The sequence below is a fragment of the Aplidium turbinatum genome, chromosome 16, assembly GCF_918807975.1.
Source record: "Aplidium turbinatum chromosome 16, kaAplTurb1.1, whole genome shotgun sequence".
Taxonomy (NCBI): domain Eukaryota; kingdom Metazoa; phylum Chordata; class Ascidiacea; order Aplousobranchia; family Polyclinidae; genus Aplidium; species Aplidium turbinatum.
In genome coordinates, this window is record NC_137487.1 from 14087427 (window position 1) to 14107425 (window position 19999).

The 19999-nt window shown below is 37.5% G+C and overlaps 1 protein-coding gene across 3 annotated transcripts; it reads left to right on the forward strand.

Moving 5' to 3' along the window:
- Positions 1 to 3596: 3596 nt before the first annotated feature.
- On the forward strand, positions 3597 to 18317 carry LOC145785669 (uncharacterized). 3 transcript variants are annotated; one of them, XM_082597358.1, is made up of 20 exons: positions 3597 to 3752; positions 5017 to 5201; positions 5304 to 5492; positions 6111 to 6204; positions 6404 to 6589; positions 7727 to 7852; positions 8223 to 8324; positions 8454 to 8572; positions 8691 to 8814; positions 9368 to 9577; positions 9855 to 10119; positions 10597 to 10738; positions 11170 to 11226; positions 12021 to 12207; positions 12686 to 12835; positions 13302 to 13418; positions 13725 to 13870; positions 14347 to 14452; positions 14962 to 14992; positions 16833 to 18317. In XM_082597358.1, the coding sequence occupies exons 1-20, from the start codon at positions 3612 to 3614 to the stop codon at positions 16874 to 16876; spliced, it is 2721 nt and encodes a 906-aa protein (XP_082453484.1). In that variant the 5' UTR covers positions 3597 to 3611; the 3' UTR covers positions 16877 to 18317. The 3 variants fall into 3 exon arrangements, with proteins under 3 accessions (XP_082453484.1, XP_082453482.1, XP_082453483.1); XM_082597356.1 differs by lacking the exon at positions 14962 to 14992; XM_082597357.1 differs by lacking the exons at positions 11170 to 11226; positions 14962 to 14992.
- The last annotated feature ends 1682 nt before the right edge of the window (positions 18318 to 19999 follow it).

The window sequence follows — 19999 nt, forward strand, 5'->3', positions numbered from 1 at the left end:
ACAATGCATTGCCCAGCGCATTGCCTTCATTGATCAAATAAGTAACAAACACATTCACAAGTATGCGAAACTACCAGGAATAAGCTAACAAGACTTTGTGAGTCCAAGAATAAAGTTTTAAAAAATAAATGAATCATCCTGAAGGCAGCCTACAACCGTACAATTGACCCCTTTCGTTTTTTTCTGATCTTTGCTGTCACTTTGCGACAGGAATTTTAATAGCACAAAAGTCCTTGGATACCAAACGCTCTCAGCTTGGTTGCATCTGTGTGCCCAAGGCTTCGGAAAACCATGAATTTGTACATTTAGTGTAGGTTGTTAGATCAATAAATGCGTGTACAGAATAAAGTGAGCTTGGGACGACGCAAAATAATACACATAATTTCTATTTATTTATTGACTGTTATTGATCCTGTAGCATTGCAGCTTCAGAAACCTTTGAAGAAGTTTATTATTATTTTTGCTCTTGACATGATCATACTGAGGTTGCTGTGATAGCGAATACGATGTATCAGTGTTGTCAGATTGGGCGATTTATCTGCAATTGGGCTACTTTTAGTTGGGCTTGGCGCCAAAAAATGTTGGTTTGCGACTTGCGCTTTTTTGGGCTACTTTCAGTCTCTGATTTGGCGCGAGACGGCGCTTAAATTTGGCAGAATTTTAAGTTGTTTGACAGTGAATTTTGAGTTGGCAGAACTGAATAATTGGTAGAATCCGAACAGCCTTTGAAAATGTTGGTAAAGTTTCGGTTTATTACGGAAAAAATGACGTATTTTTTTTGATTCGGCATGAGGATTGATTTTACTGCTGACCATTAGCAGCTTTGACTGTTGTTACCGGTACAGCAATGCTGTATTCATTTTTATATGGGAGAATGGAAGGACTGACTGGCGAGTGGCGAAAGCGAAATTGCACTTGTATCGAATATCGGAAATTATAGGGTAGTTATGATCTTGGTTTAGTACCGTACCATAATTTTTGAAGCTTTTATTGGTGTCTAAGCTATAAATTAAAGTGGGAAAAATTGAATGTCAGTGGAGAAACTTACTGAATGTAAACTGGTCTTCCTTGTATGATTAAAAAACAATGATAGATTCTTGTATTTTTTGTACCAAGGTGTATAATACGAGTTTAGAAATGCTGCAGGGGAGTATAAATTTAGAGAAGTTGCTCAATTGGCACTAACAATGTAGCCTATACCAATCAGCAATGCATTACGGTAGTTGAGCGAGCCTTTTCGAGAGTTTCTGCAATCAAAACCAAACTGCGAAATCGTATCGGTCTTCAACTTTTGTCAGCGATTGTGAGGATCAGAACTTTGCTGCAACAATTGAAAAAATGCTGTTTGATCCCCGGTCATCAATGCGGAAGCATGACAGCTCTATATATGAAAATGAAGCTTCAGCAGTTGATGATAGAATTTTGTTGGGTGTTGGTTCTTGGTAGTTCATCTGAGTTGACGGGCTTATGCTATGCATTAGCATCTACTATGGAACCATTTGTATGTTGAATTTGAAAATAGGAATTTGTATGAAGTCTGTATAGCATTGGCTCGTCTAAGTTTTTTTCTATTGAACAATGCTTGATTCAATATTGAACATTGTACTTATTGTATGTTGTATTAATGTATGTATTTTGTATCTACACAATCAGCATGATGGACAAAGATGTTGCTTTGTCCATGATTCTTGGGGGCATGCCCAAAAACCCCCCTAGAAAGCCTGCACCTTTGTTGCTCAACCGTCGACGTCGCGACGGCAAATTGGGCTACTTTTAAGTTGCTTTGGCGCATTTTTGGGCTCTTTTTTTAAAAAAAATCTGGCAACACTGCGATGTATGATTAAAAAATGAGGCTGGTAAACTGTTAGTTGCGTTGAGTAACAAGACTTATATCAATGATACAAGACAGTCAACTGCTTCAAGTAGACATTTTGCTAAGTTGGTTCACAAAAACATAAAAGTTTGATCAGTCAGCTTCAAAAAATTAATTCATGCATACAAACAAAACAATTTTTTATTCGATCATCTTTAACAAAAGGTATAGCCTATGAAAGATTGCAAAAAAAAAATGCTTAAAATATTTGAGTACCGGTATACCATAACTTTAGAGATGGAGGATTGGAGCAGTATTGCCATAGCTACTTTTGTTCTTTAAAAGTGGCTTGCGAAGGTCTGTAGTAGGCCTATAACTGAAGCGGGTCCGCTACTATTCGGCGAATCCAATTTGGCTAGTCCGATTCGGCGAGTGCCCTATTCAACGATTTTTTGAATTTTTTAAAAAAAATATTGGGTACCGTAGCCTAATTATCATTGCCGCTTTTACATCATTTTAACGTCACTAAACGTTGAAATAAGACCCTAACCCCCAACCCTAACCCCTAATCTCTAACCCCTACTCCTCAAACGGCAATGATAATTAGGCTACGGTACCCAATATTTTTAAAAAAAAATCAAAAAATCGCCGAATAGGGAACTCGCCGAAAGGGCTCTCACCGAATAGGGCACTCGCCGAATCGGTCTAGCCGAATTGGACTTGCCGAAACGGGCCATTCCGAACTGAAGCACCTCATTGCTTCCTTAAAAACTTTATGGATTATGCTCTGATTTATAAATTAATGTCATAAATTCTTCATTGTAGCCTATGATAATAATTTGCGGAAGAACAAATTCCACATCACTATTATAAATTGGGGAAGAACAAATTCTATCATTTGACAAGTCCATCATCGGCCAGTCCCTAGAAAAGTCGGCATAATTGCATCTTGGTTGTTTTCACGCTGAAATCCATTTTGCCCTTTTCAACTGTGCACAGATGGAGAGTGACTTCTCTTGTGGGTGTGGTGCTGCCATATCATAAATCATTGAGGAGTTAGAAGGATATACATTTGACCCCAAAGGCTTAGGTAGATGATTATGATGACGCAGAAAATTAAACTGATGCAAAGTGTTTAATTTTGTTGATTTCATAATTATAATACAAAAATTATGTTTTATTCTGTACTGCTAGTTGATTTATAGATTGTACAAATCTTTATGTTTAGACTGAGATAGTGTCTTTAGAAGTTTAATCCAAGAAGTTTTACATACATGTAGAGTGTAGTGGCTTTAAACCACTAACTCATGCCCAGTTATTGAGATTGACAGATTTAAGCTTTCACTTGTTGAATTTTGTTACCTGTAAATTATCTCATCTGTTATGTTGTCCTCAATAAAAAAGCTGTGCAATGTTCCTGAGAGTCAAACTAGCGCTCTTCTGTTTTTTTCACAAATTTTGTCTTTTATCCGACTGAGCTATTTTGCTGCATAAATTTTAAGAGTTGAAATGGATTGAAATATATTAGAAACTGTTGTTCAATAACCACAAGTTACACATAGCCAGATAATCAAACTGTCATACAAACTGTTGTGCTACTCAACATGCTAGGGACATTGGTGAATTTTGTAGGCCTACTGTTTTTTACATGATTGAGATGTTGTTTTTAGAAATAATTATGATATCAATAATTGTATAAAGAATTCAGTATTAGAATAAGAAATGCATTCTGTGTTTATTAATACACGCGCTTTTTGTTGTTTTATTTGAATTAATAGTTTGTTAGTGGTTTTTAAACATGGCCAGAGAAGATAAACCATTGGAAGGGGATGAAAATCCTTTGGTTTCTGGACGCTTCCATGAGAAAAGTCAATTGCAAAATCTGAACCAAAGATTTTCTCATTATGTCCAAACTTTACGCCTTCGAAGAGAACAGCAGGTATGTACCTCGTATATGATTATAAAATTTATTTAAAAACATGTTCTTGGTTGTACCTATTTGTAGTGTATTGGTTGCTCAGTTATTTTGCCACTTTACCAGACTTAACTGTACAATCCGTTATTCATCACATAGAGCAAAAGGTCTGCGTAGATGGCTTGATCAAAGATGGCTCTGTCATAGCTCTCAGTGAAGTTTAAGTCAAACATTGACATCACTGGAGTGGTAACAGTGCAGACTCTCAGCCACAGATGCTCAAATAAAGAAGTGAAATGATATGGTCTGTTTAAAGGGACGTTTCTTCCCTGCTTCCAGAAATCTCAACATTGATAAAATCCTTGAATGAATTGAACAGTTTAATAAAAGTGTATATAATATACTGTATATTATGAAGAGCTTGTTTCCAAAACCGCTTACATCCACTTTTGTGATTTCGAGAAAACCACGAAAAACGTTTATGCGCGTAAGTGGTTTTGGAAGAAAACGCAATTTTTAGTGTCGAATTTGAAGTAGAAAGAGAAGATTTTGGAAAAAAAGGAATGGGTAGTAGGTACATATGGTAATACTCTACATAATGACACTCTAAACTCAATTATGTGAAAATGGCGCCCAAGCGGTTTTGGAAACAAGCTCTTCATATATGTAACCACAGTGTATGAATGTCTGTTGATTGTCATATGCAAAATGCTAATTATTCTTAGTAATTATATGCAATCAATCAATTTTATTTTCGGTAGGCTATAGCTCCACATTCGTTTTAATGTACAATAGCAAATAATGTAACATATTACTTTTGTTCATATGGAAGCACCGAAAGAAATATTACTAATGTATGTATAATATATGTTATTTATACTTATTGAAATCGATAGTTAAGCATCTATGCTCCAACAATGAAAATAGCAATGGTAATGTCTTGTATTCACACATGATTAACTATAATTACAATTGCTATTGCCTGTCATTCAGATGTAATATTAAAGTTGGGTTTAAGGCAAAACATAGCTTGGTAAATGTGTTTCAGTAGCAGATCTTCATTTTCCATGTTTTTATCTTTTCATTTTTGTTCACAACCTTGAAATTAGTTTCAACTAAGAACAAAACGTAAAATAAAACTAAAAACGACTTTGCGGAATTTACATTTAGTTTCTGTGACGTAGTCACTAGTCAAATCAGCCTGCTCTATAGGAATGCTAAACTTATGTTTTCTGTTTTAAATGAAAAACCCGAGTTTGACTGAAAATATACTAATAACAATGAATAGATGAATAAAGACACCAACCAAGCAGATGAGAGAAAATGGACTGATCAACTTGAACAACAGAAATCATTCTATGAACAGCAGCTTTCTGACTGTTTTAGTCGACTCAAGATGCTTCAAATGGAAAAGAACGAACTAGAAGCTACACAAGCTAAATTTCAGTCTATGACATCAGAATACGAAGAAAGGTAGGCTCTGTCATTTCACAGTGTTGACACTGACAGTATTTCTTGGTCATTTCAATGTGCAGTAAATAACAATTGACTAATGATATCTTTGTTTTGGGTTAGGTTCTTGTCATTAAATGAGACAGTCTTGAAGCAAACGGATGATATCACAAAGTTGCAGATTTCATTGACCAGCAAAGAATCTGAACTTCAACAAGCTAAAAACCAGCTAACTGGTCCTCGAACAGAACTGGACATGTGCAGATTGGAAAGAGATGATTTAAAGAAGAGATTTGCTGAAATGGAAAGACGGTAAACGTTGCTTTTTTTCCTGTCGTCATCAGCCGTTGGAGGCCGAAATATATTGCAGATTTCAGTATTTAAGCTCACATTTTTGGTTAGAAACTATGAACTACATTTAAAATTCAGTTTCCACCTTCATCAAATACATCAATACTACCTAGTTAGTTATTTTATTTTGGACTAACACTATATTTTAGAGCTAGACGTAGGCAGTACATATGACTCAAAAAATATCAAAACCGAATAACTAGCTTACATATAAAGAAAATTATTACGCTTGTCTCAGTTTCTATGTTTTGCAGTTTTGAAAGGATCTGTAAATTTATCTGTGAACTATTGCACTTGAATAACCAATTAACCATATGAGTTAATGACGCTAATTTTATGTGAACCTAGTGGCAAGGCAAGCCCTTTCCCACGAATGGCCAAACTGTGTAGGCCTATCTAATACCGTACCAAAATCTTTGAATTTGTTTTGTCTTTTTCAGGCCCTGTGTAACGATTGGGAATGCAATATGATGCTATAATTGCACCGGTCTAAATGCTAAAAGTTTTTTTGGATAGTTATTAATCTGGTTATTACCTATTAATTTGGTACTACCAAATAACTATTGGTTTATTTTTCAGCTGTCAGATGGAAGAGAAAGCAAAGGGGGACTTTCAGAATCAATTAACAGACTTCCATGCGAGGTGTACTAGAGAAATTGGGATGTACCAAAAAGTAGACAATTCATTATTATTTGCTGAGTATTATCGTTATACGCTTAATGTTATATTTAATCTAAATCTAAACATTAAACTTTATTCTGACGATACAGTTAGCTCTAGAGATAGAGCCAGGTGCGTGGGTTTGTTGAGGATAGAGCCAGGTGCGTGGGGAACATGAGGGTTGCTATCTCACATATGGTTATTCCTTGAAGGAAGTCACTGATCTCCATGAAAGATTGGAAAGATCCCGACAGATGATTATGGACTTGGAGGAAAATTCAAGAAGATCTGGTCAGAGAGATGGTGATATTGCAGAGATGATGAGGAAGGCTAGAGAAGCGAGCGAGATGGAATTGAGAAGATACATCGAGGAAGCGGAAGCAAAACACTCTTTAAATGTAAGTGAAAACACTGATTATTGAAGCAAAATTTTAATATATACATGTCTCAGTATAATTTTATATGTAAAAGTGTTTGGTACTGTTTGTGAGTTATGATTTTTCTTGGCCCTCTGTTGTTTTTTAGCATCCACATTGTGGTAATATTGATATCACTAAAATTATCATTTAAATGCGTTCACATTGTACCCAGAGGACTTTTATTCCGACTGAGCGTGACGTATGATTCTAGTATTTGTGACACATTTATCGTTCCCTAAAAATGTTGATATTGAAAACATTGCATTGAAAGTTAGAATATTGGTATTAAGCATACTTTAACTAACCGTACTTGCTCTAATCAGTTCAGATATCAATGCATTTCTTCTTTTATCCGATTTGTATACACATCATCTGTGGCACTAGCGTAGTTGACGATGTGGTTTGTAGCTTGTTAAAACCTTCATACATTTGTTAACTTAATAGCTTGCAGAAAAAGCATCTAATTAGTTGGACAACTATGAAGTTCTTTCAAGGAGCTGTTGAGATGTCATAGTGAATTTGATTTGTTTCATTTTTATTGAAGTAATTTCGGGACAATTGACGATTGTTGAGTGTTGGTCAACCTATCGAATTCCATTGTGTAAATAGATGCGTCGTTTGACTCGAAATTAAAATTCATTTGATGAAGGTCCACAGTTGATTGTTTAGCATTTTTGTTGTTTTTGTGACGGATTTATTTACTACAGGATTGATGAAATCTATGGTAAGTCTTGCTTTTAGTTGTACCCTGTGAATCAAATAAACAAAATCGTGGATTTAAAGCATTCACTTAACTCTGGAGAGAATCCACACCAAATGCATTGTCGGCTGTATAACCAAGTGCTGCTTCATGGTAGTGAGGTATTCTTGCAAGGACGTTAGTTCAATGCCCAGAGAGCATTGGCCTGTTTTGTCACCAAACTTAATGTCATGTTTTTTTTAAATGATATGTTGAAAGGCGGACACAAGATTTCATTTTTGCCAACTTCAAATTTTAAACGACCATTCCTAAACTTGGATACGACACAAAAAAATACTTTGCACGTGTGATGGATACCTTCATTAATTCAAAATCAAACTTTTATTTTAACAAAAAATTTCAATTTGAACTTTCAGATTTCTGAAATCAAAATGCGCATGGACGCAGACACGAGCAATCTCACCGCGTTGGTTGAAGAGAATGGGAAGTTACGAGCGGAGATCAACAACTTGAGGACAGAGCTTCAGATGTCACGATCACAAGTGAGCCCTCGAAATGTCTCGCTTACCAAGTCTATTATTTGTAGATCCTCTAAGTCGAAACAAAATAGTCATGACTTGTAATTGTAGCCTACATTGTAGCTTCTATTAAATCTTCTACTTAACGCATACAATAAAGTTAGTAATGTGGTTACCGAGAACTGGAAACTCAATATGCATTGTAAGTCATTTTCATTCAAAAAAGTCAAAATGATTGGTCACTGGAAAGTTGTTAATTGTGGTTGATGCCAAAATGGGTTTCTCTAAATATCTGCAATTCATGGTTTCTTCATTTTTTGGTAATAAATCTTGATGTTAAAGAAATATAATTTTTAAGGCTCAATGAACACTGTGTTTCTTCTTGCCTCTTTAGATAATGTCGCTCGAATCTGCAAACAAAATCTCCCAGAGCAGTCTGGAGACAGAAAGAAAAGGTTTTGAATCACAGATGCGAAAAGTAGAAAGAAAGCTACAGGTAGGCCGCTCCCATTTGCCTGCTTTATTTTCCATACAGTATTATTTTATTTACAACGTTACTTTTCTCAGAATAACATTTTTCATTAACGTCCATTTAATTTCACTGCAACATTTGTTTCCGCTGTAGGAGACGCAAGATCTTCTGATGATCAAAATCAAAGAGTTGGGAGAAGCTCAAGAGGCCAATGTTCCTCTGAAAGTTGAAATTGACATGCTGAGGAATTTGATTGAAGAAGAAGAGAAAAGGTTATTGTACCACCTAGAATAGAATCTTTGATTTTCATCCACTCAAATTTTCACATATCCATATTTGCGGCGGTTGACAAAAGTAAAAGCCGACTTATTTTCTTGTTCATTAATTCAGACTCGGCCTCGATGGTGGTGTTTACTCAACCATGAAGTCGTCAACGTTGCCGCAGGCAACTGGATCAGCTGATCAAAACGACAACGCCAGATTCGAACTAATGAAGAAAGATGCGACGATGACTGTAAGCACGTAGGCTACTGCGTTGTAACGGTTGAGTGGTGTTTGTGGTTCAGATGGTTCCTGGTTCGACACCCAGGGAGGGTTCGCTGTTGTTTCTTGATACACTTGACAATGGCCTCAAACACTGACTTCCACGCTCATTATATTATTGATAAAACTGATAAAATGTAATTAATATTCACAATTTACACGAACGTCCTCACTTCCACCAAATATTCAATGAGTGAAACCTAGATAGCAGGTGGCTGTTTTGAAGCAATTACACAACACTTGATTGTAATCGTGGGATATTTTTTGGAACTATTTCATATCGTTGGCATTGACTTGGGACTGATTGGAGACAAGCAGCAAATGTTGTATGTGAGCTTGAAGAAGAGAAAACAACAATTGTTGGCTTCTGTGATATCTGACGCGGCAATGTGAGAAAAATAGCTGTAGCCTAGGGCCGTAGACATTTTAATCAAAAAATGGACAAGTTATAATCTAATAAATGAAATCTATTCTTTAGTTACTAGTGGCTTGTTAGTAAACGTTGCATACTTTTTTCTGCACAGGGGGGTTCTAATCTTTTAAACGTTCCCCAAGTTAGCGGGGGAAATCTCTCGCAAAGTGATTCTTTGTTTACAACGTCAAGTATGCCCAAGCGCCCGTCTTCTGTGCCTCTCGCTACAAATGGGTTCGTTCGGGGGCAAACTGGGTCCAGTGGTGTCGACCTGTTCAATGCACCCTCAAACAACTACTTCGCATCCGAAAAAAGATTTCTGGTAAGTTGATGCATAGCTCATTTTTGCGACAAATGAAGAACTGAAACCAAGACAAAATGTTTTACAAAATTAAGCCCGAATGTTTTTATTCATCTATGCAAAGAGCTAGATAAATCGATTGTCGGACTTTTTTTTTTCAAATAATGCTCTCTACAAATGGGTCACATATTTTTGGATTAGTATTTTTCAATGCATCTTCCGTAGTCATTGCAGTTGTTTTGATTCGTTACTTTCGCTTTGATTCAATGTTTTTACATCACGAGGACACCTTTATTAGGGAAGAAAGAACCTCAGATCATCCAGTAGCTCCACTTCCACCACGGATTTCAAAGCAAGCGATGAGGGATCTGATGATGAAGATGACATTTTAGCCGTTAACGGACTCATAGGAAGAGAGAAAAGGAAGTCTGCCTCCAGCAAGAACAGTGGTAGTCCTGGTCTCAATCAGCTTCCACCACGACCTGATAATCCTACTCCTCCAAAAAAGTTGCCACGGCGCCCAGCAAGCGCTGTAGGATCAAGATACATCTCGGCGGATGCAGGTTGTTTTTCATGATTGATATCTGGAATAAAAGTGACTAAACTACTCATTTTCAATTATTTTAGCGCATAAATCTTTGTTGCTCGAGTTAACCGAGTAATTTGCTATAAGACAAATTTGAGTTTCTGTACGAAAACAACAAGAATTGTTCGTTTTTCACATCTTTTTCTTCTGATCATCACAACGAAAAACAATATATGCCAAATATAGCTACTCAGACCAGTGGCGGATCCAAGGGGAGGGTGGCGATCGCTTACACCCCTAAAAACAACACAGAATCGTTAGTTTATTCATTGTGTACCTACACATTATTGTTATTCATTGTGTACCTACACATTACACATTGTGTACCTAAGCTCGGATTAATGTAGACCTACACATCATTGTATTTTGCTGTAATCGCCCCCCCCCCCCCCCCCCCCAGGCTACTTGCTAGATCCGCCCATGATTTTATAATTGGTATAATCTCCATTTTCAGGTCAGGGTCGCGATTACTTTGACGCCATGTTCAACGACTTGAGAAAAGATACGATGTATACGAAGGTGTCTGAGTCCAGTGCTGGGACCGATACAGCCAACGTGTCATCCACGCATTATGACATCATCAACTCAACAGCCAGGTTAGTTGCTAGATTTCCTTGAGTTGACCGTGTTAATTCTAGTACCACTGTCTCTTGAAGGACATATTTGAATAAGAAGTGGTGTTGATGATAATTTAATCAAGTTTACTTCATAATTTATGCTGGCATTGTTTAATTTTGAACAATAGTATAATCATAAATGTATGCTTTTATAAAGACAATACCCATCTCTTCTGTTGACAAAGTATTTCATTTACTGTGTGATGGTATTAGGTGACTCAAACTTGTTCTGACAGTGTGTTGTTTGTGCTGTAGAAGGAAAGCAGACACAAAGTCCAATAGTTTTCGTTTTTTTTTTTTGCGTACGCTATATCAATATAAAACAATGCGCTGCTTCTATTACTTCGTGTGTTGCAGTTGCAGCCTTCCAATTATTTTTTTTCTAAGTTGTTCATTCTTTTTTGGTCTAGTCACGATGTGAAAGCGACCAAGAATGGCAAGCTTTGGTATTCGGGTTCTGCTGCAAGGTCTGCTACTCTGCTGTGCTGTTGAGTGCTTTGTCGTGAAATAGCTGCTTTTCTTTTTCAAGTGTTAGAATGGAACTTTCGGTTGTTCATTTGTAGTTTTTTGTACACCATCCACTCTAACATTCTAAGCGTTGTGGTTCAGAGAACTTTTGTAAAATTGTTTTCATTTCAAAGGTTGTTTGTTTTAAAATACCGAAACTTTATTGCCACGTAACAGATACTTAGCTTGATTTCTTTGATGGTATTACAGTATATCAGCCTGTGGTGAAGTGTTTTGATTTTCGTAAAGTTTTGACTAAAATTTATCCTGCTTATTTGCTTGCTAAGCAAGTTTTTAAGGTTGCATATAACAACAGTGAATCATTCTCCACATCAAGCAAATTCGCCGATTAAGCAGCTTATACAACAGATTAATGTGTCTTAATGCGATCATAACCTGAAGGGTAAAATCTCCGATTACTGATCTGCTGATTAAGCTTGTTTGGACTGATCTTCAATTACTGATCCGCTGATTAAGTTTGTTCTGACTGTTCTTCGATTAACTGGACGATTAGCTCAGCTTAAAAATATCCTCTGTTGATGCATCCAAGTCCAACCCTTAACCTCTATTGTATTTAATTGTTGCATGATCATTGCTGGACCAACGTGTTGCAAAAACGCGATGAACGTGTTACTCCCTCAGCTGGCAAAATCCATTTATTTTACTTTGATTTATGTCTGCATACTTCAAATGAATGTCAAATAGACGAGTTTTGCCAGCCGCGCAATAACCAAACGTTGCGTTACTTTGCCAGCGCCACTGGTAACTTGAAGGTGATTGACATAGACGATAGCGGGAGATTCGTCAGGATCCACAATACATCTACCACACGCAGCGAAGACATTGGAGGTTGCTTGTTGCAACAGAACGTTGCTGGACACCCGGTGGCTGTTTTCCGTTTTCCGCCAAGAACCAAACTCCAACCTGGCAACACTGCTACGGTAAGTGCCGAAACTTGATAAAGTATGCACTTGTTTATAATTTAGTGTTGGCGTCTTATCAAGTTAAGGTTTCAGCATTGAGACTCTCTGGAATTGCATTGAAATACAGTATATCATCATCACCAACATTTGGTCTTGCTTGTCTTTTCGTCCATAGGTAACTTGTAGGCTACATCAGGGAGAAAGCTAGCTCTCTGTTTATTACAATTCTGTGAAGGCCCGTCTTTTCTTGTATTCTCTTTCCTTTTTTTTGTTTTGTTTCTTTTTTTTCGGTTTATTTATTGTATCCTATGATACTAATGTTTAATTGTCCTTGTCCTCCGGGAGGTGTTGTTTGTAGACCAATCTGGTCGCGTAGTTTGATTTGCTACGTTCTCACTTCAACGTGGTGAACTCATGATAAGCAAAATGCCGCGATAAGTTCGTGCTTTTGGCAGCGGTATTTTTCTTCACTTTTGCATTTGTATCATCATGGCAGATTTGGAGCGCTGGCTGCATGGACGGTATACATGACCCCCCTGCGCATTACATCTGGAAACAACTAGACAAGTGGGGCACAGGTCCCGAATGCACGACAATATTGTGCAAGCCTAATGGCCAGGCGGTGGCTTGGATGACGTCAGCACCGGTGGGTAGAGGAGGATTTCAGAAATAAGTTTGTCAGTTGCTGAAAATTTAAGTAAACCAGAATTCGTTTGCTTGTGTTAAAATTCGTTAAAGAATGTTTTCCTAGATATTTAATGTTGCATATCTTGATGCACAGAAAAACTGCACTGTATTAACACACAGATGATTATTGAAACTACAGACGTATGCAGAAGTAACATGGCAGCTATAACAAAACGTAGCTTAACAAGAAGGTTACGTTACCCAAAGTCTTCGATGCAGCTTCTGGGTAGTTCTGCAAGATAGATGTGACAACAGCCATGTTGCTCTGGTTCCGTGAGTTCGGTAGCTCTTTATAAAGCACATAGCTGAGCATGGGCTTCAAATTGTCCGGATGAGCGGCAATCAATTCCTATAAAAAGCACTGAGACGTTTCAAAATTGACTAGAGAATGATTACTGTATAATCATCTTAAACCATTTTCATAGCGTGTGTCTCGCGTGTCACGTGCTTACCAATATCATCCCGACGGAAAAGAACAAGCCTCCGAAGTTGCTCGTCTCATGAACGAACTGCACGTTCAACGCAACGCTTTTGAACAAGTGGTAAGAAAAATGGTGTATAATTGGTTTGATAGCTTTAAGTGAAAAATAATAGTTGTTCCGGCGGCTCGATTGCCCTTCTTTGGGTTTGGAATTTGTGTAAACGTTGTTTTTTTTTGTTATCTCGCGTTTGTTTTTTATGACGTGGCATGCTTGCGGATCATAGGCATTTTCACTGTGTAATTGTTTCTGCTGCCTGCCAAAGGCCGTTGTGTTTAGAAGCCACGTATCTTTTTGTGCTGGAAAACCAGTAGCATTCGTTAACAAGCAACAGAATAACAGGACTTATATTTTGTTTTATATTTTTAGCAACAAAGAAATCAGAATGGGTTAGACAACAATAAAGACGATAACTATGGAAGAGTTGCTCTTCCATATCCAAACTCATATCACGCTGGTCCTACTTTGTATTCTGATGCCCCTGCGAAGTCTCAGACCGTTCCCTCACTCAAGAGGTATGCACAATTGAATGCTAAAACCATTGACAGTATGACGAATAATTATTTTCTGTAAAGTCATTTTGCTCTTGGTTGGTTGAAGCTTGTTTGTGCGAAGCATTTTTGTAATTAGACTCATAAAATATTGTGCTGGACTAAGGTTATCGTCTGTTTTTAAATGCTGTTACAACTTGTCTTTCGAAAGGCCTTTAATGCTGAAGAAAGTTTTTTTTATATATTTTATATATAGGAAATTTTGTCTTAAATGTATTGCTATAACTTTTTCAACTGCTGGTAACTTCTCCCCTAGTCTGAAAAAGTAAATGTCTCCATTACTAATGAGTCCTTTTTTTTCCAGGAAAGTATTAATTGCCAAAAGATATTTAAGCGTTAAAGGCTGATTACTTCACGACATAATACTTAACAAACATCGCTTTTTCATTGTTTTTAGATTATTTTTTTTATTTGTAATAATCCGATCCTTTGCGTTACAGGGAAAGGATATCTCACTCTGCTCCTAGAATCCTCCCCAGTCGAACCGGAAGTGCTCCTCTTCGAAAATATGTCTCTCCTCCAGCACCAATCCAGCACAACTCATCAGTGAGTCATCCCGATTTGAAAACCACGTCTTCTAATTCTCCATCTTTTTCCTCTAACCCTATTCTTTCCACTTCCTTTTTGAAACGAAATTCAGCTCCAGCAAAATCTTTAAATTTATCATCCAAATCCAATATTTCTCCTGGAAGCGCTCGCATACATCTTCCAGGAACCTTTTTCTCTCCAGGAGATCAACATCGCTTGGGGTTAGACTGGGTCAGATCTAATCACAACCTTGAGTTTAGTCCCCCCATGCCCCGAACCATTCCCACTGTACATTCAGTAAAAGGTGAAAAGAAGGATATCATCCTTTCCTGTTAGGAACTTGGTTATATGGTGACACATAACGTGGTAACGTTACATAACGCGTTGGCCATTGGCAGTTAAAAGTTGGTCATAAACCACTTATCGTGTCATCGGCATTCCGGGTGGACTTGATCTGCGTAAAAAGTAGTAGTTGCGTTTTCGTTGGAAATGCGACTTCGACTTCCAACTAACTTTTGATATTGCAGACAATCTGCAGTCTCGGTTCTCCATCGAAAGGTCTGTCGTAGAAAGTTAATTCTTTTAACATTTATCATTTCAATTCTTTACTCAATCACCAGCTACACATGCTCTTGAGCTTGAATGAAATATCTACATTCTACAATGCATTGCATGCTTCATCTGCATGATATTTCAGATTAACTGAGATCCATGTTCATTGTTCATCAATCACTTCTCGGCTGGCATGCTTTTTATTCCGTATCAACATTTTTGGCTTTTTTATTGTTACCCATTTCTAAGCCGTATTTCATTCGTTTGCATCCATGTAATGTCTTGTCAGTTTCACATTCTGGTGACTATTTGAGGAGGTATGCATGGAACAGTTAAAACTGTTTTTGCCAAACAAAGTTTATAAGTACGGAATTTTTTCTCACCACACAGTTCAACAAGATATGATGACTCAGACAGCCGATTAATATGACGAAAAATTACGTCACAATAATCTTCACTGAAATCTTATTGAGGAGCATCGCGGGAAAACGTCACGGGCTGTGTTTAGTTGAAACGTATTCTGCGTATGATTATTCAACTTTAGAGTAAAAAATTCTGAACTGTGTCACTCTAATTGAATTGATGATATCACTCCCATGGTCATGATCACCATATGCAATGACGTAAAATTTCAGCAAATACGGCAACATCTTGCATGCTTTTTGGTTCATGAAAGTAGTTGATAGCTACAATGTGTGCACGCCATTGGGTAATAGTGCTTCAAAACTAAACCTTCAGGCAACCTTCTTCTTTACAGTAGTTTGTGCACTCACACCATCCTTCACCTCTGCGCAATAGATCTCCCTATCTCTCACTTTATGAATATGAAAATCTTTATTCTCGGACTGGAAAAGTTTTTTTGAGAGCTTAATCTTGGCAGTGTCGTATACTTGTAGAGGCTTTGAATTACTGACGCAGGTCCGGTCACTGAGATTGACAGAGTGACGTTTAAGCTTGTCTTTGAATACTCCATCCATCGGATGCAGTTCAATGGAAAGCAATCTTTAAAATGGGTTGCTCAAACGCATTTCCGATAGTCGAATCAGCTTTGTTTGATCGTGTCATTTTCTCGTGCACAAAATTGAGTGCTTAACCAACTGAGCTGTCGGGACTGACTCGTTATTGAGAGGAAGATATTACTTACATTTGAGCAATTTATCCTTTTTTTGAGTCAAATACCAGATGCATTGCTCATCTCTCTTAATCACAATTGCTTTTCTGGCTTGCTTTTGCGTAGCCAGTTGAATGAGTAGTGCACACAGTGAACTAATTAGTGATTGCGTAGTGTATCTTAAATGTTGGACACATTATTATTTGGAATTTATAGAAGTCCTTCCATGAATCCTTGAGAACTGCCTGCCTAATTGTGCCTTTTGAAAGTCGTTAAATACACTTGTTATTCTTGTTGTATGAAGAACACATTTGAGCTTATAACAAAAACCGTAGCACTTCATGCGTTTAGTTTCAAATATTGAGTAAGCCTTCTAAGGCAATGGTAGTAGTAGATAATGCGTACGAGCAATTATCGTATGCGTACGAGCAATTATCAATATCCTCGAATGTCGCTGTTCAAATACCATATTTCGCCATCTTCTTGGTTTTCACCTCTTCCCGTATGACGCCAGTATGATTTCTATCCTTTTAATGTATCATGGCGGCTTTAAGACCACCCCGACGATGTCGTGTGGTATTTGAACAGCTCCTTTTCAAATATTTGTCTTCGCGCTGTAACATTATTACAACTTAATAGCATAGCTTACTAGCAACATATTAATGACATATCATTCTTTTCACCTTCCCCTTTCAACCTGCTTTCTTGCTTTTCCATTCTTTTCCCTACCTTTAGCCTCTGGCCCATCAACAAAGACTGGCAACCAACGGCGATGGTGAAATAGTTGAACTGACAACTCAGAAGTCAACTCGATCTAAATATGGCTTCGACTTTATGACCCACCCCCCGAAAGTGACGAACTACGACGGAACCGTACGGGAACGTTGATATTGAATGTCTGCTCTCAAGATTACGAACTCAAATTCTTGATTTTTTAAATCAATGGCTGTCATCATTAGCCATAAATTAAGTTTCAATGATATTGTTTGGTTGCTTTGGCCCAATTGAGTTGATAATGGTTTACGTGGTAATTGCGTAATGTCACTACTATTCATTGGTACTTTTTGCACTTGTGCAAAAAAAAGAAGATTTAACTGCTTTGTTGACATATTCGTTTGATACACTTCAGTGTGTTAGGCTAATGTGTTAAATTTTCCAGTTAATTTTTATTGCTTTGCCGCAAATCAAATTGCACCTATAATGTTATGTTGCGCTTCATAATGTGTTAATTTTGTAGTTGAGAAACATAATAGGCCTAATCAAATGATGCATTTCGTCACCTTGTAGCCTACAGCTGGCTATGCGTTCTCAACTGACGAGTTCAGGCTGTAGGCCTATAGCTATCTAGTAAATTCACCTTGTGACCTACTTTCATTTCTATTTTGTATGTCTTCGTGTTTCTTATTTAGCCGACTGTAGCCTAGATAATTTTTGTCGTCTTAAAAACATATTTTATGTATCAATTTTTCACCAATCCTACGATATTGTTTCTTGTTATTCTTCTTCGCTGGCTGTCTTAAATTTTTGCACTATAAGTTTATCAAGGGCAGCCTAGTTAGCTTACTGCTAGCGTATCGAAACAAAACTAGTCCCTTTCGCGTATAATTTGTGTTATATTAACGTCATTTGCATCATAAATGGGAGCACTGGACGCTTTTCAGCTGTTCTTTCCTTCAGATATATTCTACCCCGTTACAAACCTGACGATGCGCTATTTCATTATAATAATTTGTTATAGGCAAGTCCCATCGCATTGAACTACCGTACTGAGATATTGCTAAGTTATAGCCGATGACTTTCATTGTAGCTTTTTCTGATCTTCTAGTGTTAACTTATATGTTGAGATTTTTAATTCTCGTATAGCCTTATACATATATTTGTATTCATCACGTTAATGTCTGTGTAGCTGTAGCCAGTTGCGATTCATAGCCAGTTCTTAGGCTAGGTAGCCTGCTGGTTTGCGAGAACCTGGACATTGTCTCACAAATAAGGGAAGGTCATTGGATCAGAGCTGGCTGTTGTCCCACACAAGGCCAACGTCGAGTAGCCTAAGCTCGGTTCATAGGTCACACCTTGCTTGACTCTTGAAGGGGAAAATTTGAGAATGCACCACTGGCTGCATTTTAACTTATAAATTGCTTTATGCAGATAGCTTATTTTCTTGAAAAGGTGATATACCGTAGGCTACTCTATTTGCGAGCTTGTTGGGAAGGTGTTAAAATCTTGGATGGTTTCGAGACACAGAGCTCGTTTGGTTCAGTGAATTTCTACTTAGATCCATTGCTTTTTCAATAAAGTGGTATCATGAGAGCTTTGGTGGCCTGTAGGCTATGTATCATGACGTGGCGTGAAGTTATTAGAAGGTAGTTTCTATAATCAATAGCTCAGCTTAAATCCCACAGCCATTGAGTGGCCTACATCGAACTTAAACCAAACCTGGGCGGTTTCGGATAGGTTAGTAGGCAACATTTAATCGTGTCGGTGTAGGCTGTAAAGTGCTGACGCAGCGTAGTCACCGATGTAGAAATTTACAGCCTACTTAATTTAGGACTGCTGTAGCCTATAGCCTCTGAAAACCTTTGAAAGGTGGGCATAGTGGCTCTGGGTAGCCTACCGTAGTTAGTGAGAAACTAAATTGTTTTTTATGGTAGGCCACTAGGCCTATGTAGCTTAAGCCTACACCTGTTGGAAAGGGGGCAATTTCCCCCTTCGAAATACTTTATATAAAATTTTCACACTCTGTTACAGCATCATTTGAAAAAGTTTTACTTTTGATTTATGCTGAAAGTTTCCTACTCTCAGAACACGCAGTTTTAAGGTAGGCCTATTTCCTCTCAAAATTTTATGGGAGAGCCCCCCCAAACCCTCTGCGGATGCTAGACCTTTGGTCACTCGTTGTCGGGCTCATTTAGGTTATATGTGCAAAAATACTATTTGCCCGTTCCCCGAAACTTTGTGCTGGCTATACGCCCTTAACTCTAACCATTATCAATTTACTTTAGCCACGTAGGCTAGCCTACTCTTACATTAAACCTTTATTTTTATCATTTTCAGCAAGATTGACAACTCTTTTTATTAATATACGATCAAAGATATATGTTGCTGGCGTATTAACCCGGTCTGGAAACTACGTACGTTGCTAGAACAGAAGGGGTACTGTAGGCTAGATTGTTTGAGATCACCTTACCAGAAGGTCTGCTACCATAAGTTTAAATTTTAGCATAGAGCTGAAGAAACAAATATCAAAAGCGATTAAAATAGTAAAAAAACAAACAATATTCTTATTTCTTTATGTAATAAAAATCTCGTTAAATTGCTGTGCAATGCCCCCCTTTCGAAAGGGGGTGCAACAAAATATTGCTTTTACTCACCTAGTGGCGCTAACTGCGTTCAAATTCCAGGACGTCACTAATAAACAATCTGTTATGGCAACGAAAGTTGGAATTGATGTCATGTGGATAGCCTAGTATTTTACTTTGTAGTCTCCATTTTTGCGCTATCATCTAGAGACCAAGTTCGGACTTTTTGCAGTTGACTCCACTGATGCATGGCAGCTAGGATCGGCAGTTAGACTCATATCTTGAAATTTTTTTATATGCAGAAACATACTGTACGGTAGCCTACACAATTATCCTAGCCTACTTTTTTATTTGTGCTCTGAGTCTATTACAATTTATTGCTTTAGGCTGAAATAAATTGTAGTATCAACTAAGGTATCATTTATTTCTTCATGTCTTTGTGGTATAGGCTACCAGTTAAGGAATTTAATAATAATAATCATGCTTTTATTTGCGCCCATTGCGATAACATACAGAACACTGCGATCACAGATGCGATACAACAGATGACAGGAAGCAGCAAAGTGACATATAGCCTTCGAGTCAGCTGCTCACCTTAGTTTG

Excerpts from the sequence above, each read along its gene's own strand:
- LOC145785669 (XM_082597356.1), top strand. The coding sequence starts at position 3,612 with ATGGCCAGAGAAGATAAACCATTGGAAGGGGATGAAAATCCTTTGGTT. Across the intron at positions 7,853-8,222 it reads TTCAGATGTCACGATCACAA|ATAATGTCGCTCGAATCTGC; the intron begins GTGAGCCCTCGA and ends TTGCCTCTTTAG. Across the intron at positions 10,120-10,596 it reads ATACATCTCGGCGGATGCAG|GTCAGGGTCGCGATTACTTT; the intron begins GTTGTTTTTCAT and ends CTCCATTTTCAG.